Source organism: Astatotilapia calliptera, chromosome 10 (genome assembly GCF_964374335.1).
Source record: "Astatotilapia calliptera chromosome 10, fAstCal68.1, whole genome shotgun sequence".
Lineage (NCBI taxonomy): Eukaryota > Metazoa > Chordata > Actinopteri > Cichliformes > Cichlidae > Astatotilapia > Astatotilapia calliptera.
This window is the reverse complement of record NC_137431.1, coordinates 3,277,956-3,284,358: the sequence shown is the minus strand read 5'-3', so window position 1 is coordinate 3,284,358 and position 6,403 is coordinate 3,277,956. Positions and strand designations below refer to the sequence as shown.

The window sequence follows — 6,403 nt, the reverse complement described above, 5'->3', positions numbered from 1 at the left end:
TCATTCCTTATTTTTTGTGTATTTGTCATATTTACATGTTTCAGATCATCAAATGAATTTTGATGTTAGACAAAAAAAATAACTGAATACAAAATGTAGTTTTTTAATGATAAACTCAGTTGTTAAAAATACAACACAGGTTGTTATACTCATAAATATTCATTGACTAGTGTGTAACTACCAGCTTTACATTCTGAATTAACTCCTCCAGGAGTGGGCACCAGTTTGTGGAAGCCACCATGTTGCCCCACCATCTTGAATACAGTGGCAATGATTGACATCGTCATTCTTCCTAATCACATCCTATATATCTGGTTAGAGACTAGCCACATACTCCACATACAGTAATACCCCAAAGGTGGAGGAGAACAGAACTTCAACATATGAAGTGTATGGTTTATCAACTGAGAAGGGTCTGCTTCACCAAGTGACGCCACATTCTCACATCATATGAGAGTATATTTGCAAAGTTTCAGAGCACCGCAGTGTCAGATCCACTTCATAGAAAGTTTTGCTAACACTGGCTAGCAGCAGCTAAGGCGTGATGGGCAGGTGTGTTATAACTTTAAGTGTGTCAAAAATGCAAAAAAGGTAATGATGAAGGGGGGAAACACTTTTTCACAGCAAAGTAAAGATGTTTATTTCAACTGATTTACTTTAGCAATACCGGTTATTTTTCTTCAGGAATATCTGCGGCATTTCTATGGCTACCAGCCCAAGGCAGAAAGACAGAAGAGGACCACCGACATAAGTAAAGATGATGATTTGACAACCGGATCCTGTGATAAGAAGACAAAGGTGCAGGAGATGCAACGGTATTTTGGTTTGCTTCCAAGTGGAGAGCTCACAGAAGAGACTCTAGCAGTGATGAAGAAGCCACGCTGTGGACTGTCAGATGTGGAGCAAGTTGGAGAAACAGTTCGCTGGACGAAGAAGAGGATCAGCTACAGGTTAGAAACAATAAAACTGATTTCTGTAGTCAATATGGTAAATGCTACTTCACAAGATTAGCGTTCACAGCGTTAACTAGCTTAGCTGTTAACAAAGTACAGCTGAGGCTGATCAGAATGTTAGCCTCAAACATGAGTCTGATGCTGTTTTGGTTATAAATCTCAGTACTGGTTAAAAAATAGAGCAGGGTAATAAATGATCTACCAGGTTTCAGCTATGTTATGGCAGGAGACAGCAGATTGAAGTAGGGCTGAATGAATACCATGAATGACTGTTCAGAATTTTAAGGGTGTCAGTCTCTCAAAATAACATAAAAAACATTCAAATTCAATGTGTCACATCAGTAAAGGTGAATCCATTTAATGGTGATTTTTATCATTAGAACAGTTAGCAAGAAACTCCCCATCCCAGCACTGAAGGCTCAGAAAGTCTTTAGAAGAGCATGGAAGCTTTGGTCCAACGTCACACCTCTGAAATTTCGCAACCGGATCATGACCGTGGCTGACATTGACATCTTTTTCTATAGTGGAGGTAAGCTTTAAAGACTGTTCTCCTCATCCATGTATAATAATGAAGCAGATGGTAAAGCGAGGCGTAAAGGATTTACTAAATAATAAAATAATAGCACCCTGTGTTGTTGCAGATCATAATGATAGTTCACCTTTTGATGGCAGAGGAGGAGTCCTGGCTCACGCCTTTATGCCTGGGCTTCACATTGGTGGAGATGTCCACTTTGATTCTGATGAAGACTGGAGTTTTAATTCTACCGGTATTACCAGGGCAAACCCCCCCAAAAAGCAACAATTTAAAAACATGTGTCACAAATTTTTCTCTGAACATGAAGCTAGACAGAATCAACGTGGTACCTGCATTCTTATGAACTTTTTGTAAGAAAGCAGCAGCAGGTGTGTTTTGTGTGTCATAATTGTTTGCTTATTGTCAAGATGCTGTATGACTGAAATACAGTGCACTTTACAGAAGTTACATATTTGGTGGACTGAATGAGAACATTAATTTGACCTAACCTGGAGTGATTTAGTGAAACATGGGTGGGACTTTTGTGTTACAGCCTTCCTGCATCACACGAGTACTAACATGATGTGCGCTCCTGCTCCAGGTATCAACCTGTTTGCTGTGGCAATCCATGAATTTGGCCATGCGCTTGGCTTGTCCCACTCATCTGATCCTGGAGCTATCATGTACCCAGCATATAACTTTGACCCCAACTATGAGCCCCAGCTCTCCTTTGATGATGTCAAAAACATCCAAAAACTGTATGGTGAGTTGCTGCTGGATACTTTCGATGCTTGAGCTCAGAAATGTTGCTTACCATTAGCCGCAGTTTCATTACAAGATATTAAGCAAAGCCCGCTAGCCTCAGAATAACTTTGAAGTTTTAAAATGGAAAGTTTGTACATAAAATAATAATAATACTGACAAAAGAACAGCCACAAGAATTTTGGCTGGTTTTGCATTAAACATCCAATCCAGCAATAATTCAATAACAAGAGGTCATTTAGAAGAATTGAACATAATTTATTGAAATAGAGAAATGAATATATTTGGCAATTAGACTAGATGTTAGGACAGGACCCCCCCGGCTTGAATGGAGGTCTGAGTAATGTGTCTGTGATGGAGATGGGGAGGAGGTGGGTTGTAAGAAAGAGGGTCTAAAAGCAGAGGTTGATTGGCTCGAAGGAGGCAGGCAAGAAGATGATTGGATTAGATTAAGAACATGAATATTGAGATTGACAGTGTGGGAAAGCTGTAGACATGTAAACAACAGAAAAGAAGCTCATCACCCAGTAAAGCAGCCAGATCAGTGATTACAGATCTTCCTTAGTGAAATCACACATAAGCTTAATTTTGTTATGTGTAACAAAAACTTGCAGTGATATTGATTTGCTCAAAACCATTATAAACTGGCCACCATCAGTTATTTAATATCCGTTCATATCTTATATTTCAGATTATTCTGTTTCTTTTCAATAGTTTAAGTATTTTTTAATCCTCATTATTATTATTATTGTTATTAGTTTTAGACATTATTAGACAATTACAACAATTGTTTTATTTTGTTTTCTTATAAGATTAAATACAATTTGGTTAAAGAACAACGGATTGAAATCATTATGGCAAAATGACATCATGGTGTAAAACATATGACAGAAACAGTAAAACAAACATTTCAAGTAATTTTCTTTTTATTCTTGTTTCCTTTTTCTTTGTTTTCTTTCTTCCTTTAAAAAAAGATATTTACAATATTTTATTTTCAGGGGTAATCAAGTGTCCTTTTCTATTCCTCTCTGCTGTGTACAGGAGTCAATCCCAATTTTACTTCACTGACCTCAAAAAGGCCTCCTCCAAAAACACCTACAAAATGTGATCCGTATTTGTCCTTTGATGCAGTAACAGAACTACAACAGGAAGTTTTGTTTTTCAAAGACAGGTATGTAAATCTGTGCAGTCTTGGACATAATTCTCTCAGTGTGTCTCTTTGGTCCGAGGATTACAGGAAAACTGAACTGAAAAACTGAATATTCATTTGAGATAGCCTTCCTGCTTTTCAGGTTTATGTGGCGCAAACATCCTGAATTTGAGGAAACGCGTGTCTCCTTGATTAGCAGTCTTTGGCCAGACACTGTACCGGCCAACTTGGATGCCGTTTACGAGAATACGTGGGAAAATGTTGTTGTGTTTTTTAAAGGTAAAGACACAAAAAGGGGTAAAAAAAAATCTACAAACCCATCGGTTTAGTGTCTGGCAGTAGATTAAAATACATGTGTACATGTGTTATTATAGTGTTTTTGTTTCAGGTAATCAGTACTGGATGCTGAGGCAGTTAAAGCTTGAGGAAGGATTCCCTAGAAGCATCTCAACCTTGGGCTTCCCTTCCAGAATAAAATCTGTAGATGCTGCTCTTCACTTCAGAGATGAGGGCTATACTGTGTTCTTCACTGGTGATGAGTGTTGGAGGTATGTAAGATCATAAAGCTCTTTAGTCCAGTTTTCAGTCTTTATGCTGACCACCTACCTACTTCAAAACGTGAAAGATCACCATACATAAAATAGTTAAAAACAATATACAGCCACGATCAAAAGTTTAAGACCACTTGTAAAATGGCAAAAAATCATATTTTGCACAGTTGGATCTTAATAAGGCTCCTAGTGGAGCTTCAGCATGCAGCAAGAAGAAATGGGAGTGAGACAAAACATTTTTTGAGCGTGTAATTTATTGAAAACAACGCTTAAACTGAAATATGCAAAGTATGATTTTTTTTGTCATTTCACAAGTGGTCTTAAACTTTTGATCGTGGCTGTAGCAAGACTTGTCTGATCTTTAACCATTTCATTTAATCTTTACTGACTGATGTAGATGGAGAGGTGTGAGACATGTTTATGTACTGGAATCACCTTTATGCAATGAGATGACAGGAAACTATTTCCACTGTTGGCATCTTACATAGATGGGTGTTCCTGATAGTAGATGAAAGAGCAATCAGATATATGAGATCCAGACTGTCCTCTTCTGTTGAAAACTTTAAAAAAAATAAGTAAAATTTACTTTAAAGAATTTTGTATGGCTATGTGTGAGTGCTGTTATTATTTCACACATAGAAACAGAACATCATTGCGTGAGAACCAGTCTAAACCAGACAGGCTTCCTGCTTACGCTTTGATGTAATACAAAATTACACATCTCTAGTACAAGTGGTTGCAGAATCAACTGTTGTCACCAACTTGACTATTTGTCATCAAAACGGTGCTTTAAGTAAAGTAGTCATGTAGTTTATCACACTTCCCATGGAAATGTTGTCATCCATAAACAAGAAAATACTGACATTAATCTCTGCTTTTCTAAAATAACTATTATATTTTATTATTATATGTGATAATGTAGATACAACGAGGAACAAAGGTTGATGGAGGGATCACCAATGTCTGTTGAGGAGCAGTGGCCAGAGATCCCAACGCCTATAGATGCTGCTGTCTTCTATGATGGTACTTACATCACTTTTCTTTTAGAGCCCTTTAAAATGTCAATTTCTCATAAAAAGAAATTCAATCCAACAAAATTTACAGTACATTTACACTAACACTTCATAGTTTTCTGCTCCTTTGCTGTTTGACTCTCAGATTAATAGAATATCTTCACTAACTGTGATTGGAAAATACTTGCATATAGACATAGAGTAAAATGTAAGGTATAAAGGTTTATAACCAAGGCAGTACTATCCAAGGTACTTAAACCTTTTCATTATGAATACTTTTGAATGCACTGTACACAGACAGTCCTTGCCCCATACAGCAAACACAGTTTGCCACAATACATTTTAAGTTTCAAATTCTAAATGAATATTGATTTCCCCACAGGATCTGTGCACTTCTTCAAAGGAAACGTGGACTACAAATACGACTCCAACTTCAAACGTGTGCACTCCATCAGTCGTGTTAATGAGCTGCTGGAATGTGAAGTGAAGGAAGGCAATGAAACAGTGACAGAGAGGAGATAAGTGAAGTAATGCTTTCCCTGGAGCTTGACGGTGCTGTGCATGCATACACAAACTTTTACGTCCAGTAATAACCACAATGTATTGAACAGAAAATAGAGAAGTGGTTAGTGTGTGGTTAGTCTTACCTCAGTGTGTAATACAGTGATGTAACATTGGAATTTGTACAGTTTTCATGATTTGAAATGTGTGTTTTAATCTAATTTTGCTGCTAATTTTAATTTTAAATCTCTCTATACAAACATCAACATGTGATATAGAGCTATTCAGCCAAATGTAACATTTATTTTAAGCTCGTGTCGTTCCATCAGAGGGATTTATTTTTTACTTAGCAAAGAAAATTTGATAGTTTCCTGATAAAAAAAAATATCTTTGCTTTTATGTTGAAACATATTCACTGTGTGTGTGTGCGTGCGTGCGTGCGTGCGTGTGTGCGTGCGTGCGTGCGTGTGTGTGTGTGTGTGTGTGTGTGTGTGTGTGTGTGTGTGTGTGTGTGTGTGTGTGTGTGTCTTTTTACTGCTGTTGCCTAATTTACCTGAGGCTGAACATTACTTTATAAAGTCAAAACTCTTCATCCCTGTGTCCAGTATTGTGTAACACTGACAGAAATGTAGTTTTCCTATAACACTGACACAAAGTGTTTGGGGATAATTACAGGTAAGGTGTAAAACACCCACCTGCAGTCGACTCACAGAAAAAAAAAGTTTCAGTTTCCAAAACTTTGTGCGGTTGGGCACTATTGAATGTGTAGAATAAACTGACTTGAATTTTTTTATAATAGAAATGTTGACAATGTCATGACCAATTCCTGGCAAAATACTTCTTTTCATTTGGAATCATGTTGGATCGTGCAAAAACCAGTGTTCATAGTAAAAAAAACACTTTCAATTCCTCTATTGAGTCTTTGACAGAATATTAAATTTATGTTAACACATCCATTA

The 6,403-nt window shown here is 37.1% G+C and overlaps 1 protein-coding gene across 1 annotated transcript; it reads left to right on the top strand.

Annotated features, from left to right (window-relative positions):
• The first annotated feature begins 696 nt into the window (after positions 1 to 696).
• Positions 697 to 5,843, top strand: LOC113030710 (matrix metalloproteinase-18). Its single transcript, XM_080306976.1, has 9 exons — positions 697 to 950; positions 1,334 to 1,482; positions 1,595 to 1,720; positions 2,069 to 2,230; positions 3,271 to 3,400; positions 3,522 to 3,658; positions 3,768 to 3,927; positions 4,853 to 4,953; positions 5,326 to 5,843. Exons 1-9 carry the CDS (start codon positions 808 to 810, stop codon positions 5,463 to 5,465), a joined length of 1,248 nt encoding a protein of 415 aa, XP_080163102.1. The 5' UTR covers positions 697 to 807; the 3' UTR covers positions 5,466 to 5,843.
• Positions 5,844 to 6,403: the final 560 nt, after the last annotated feature.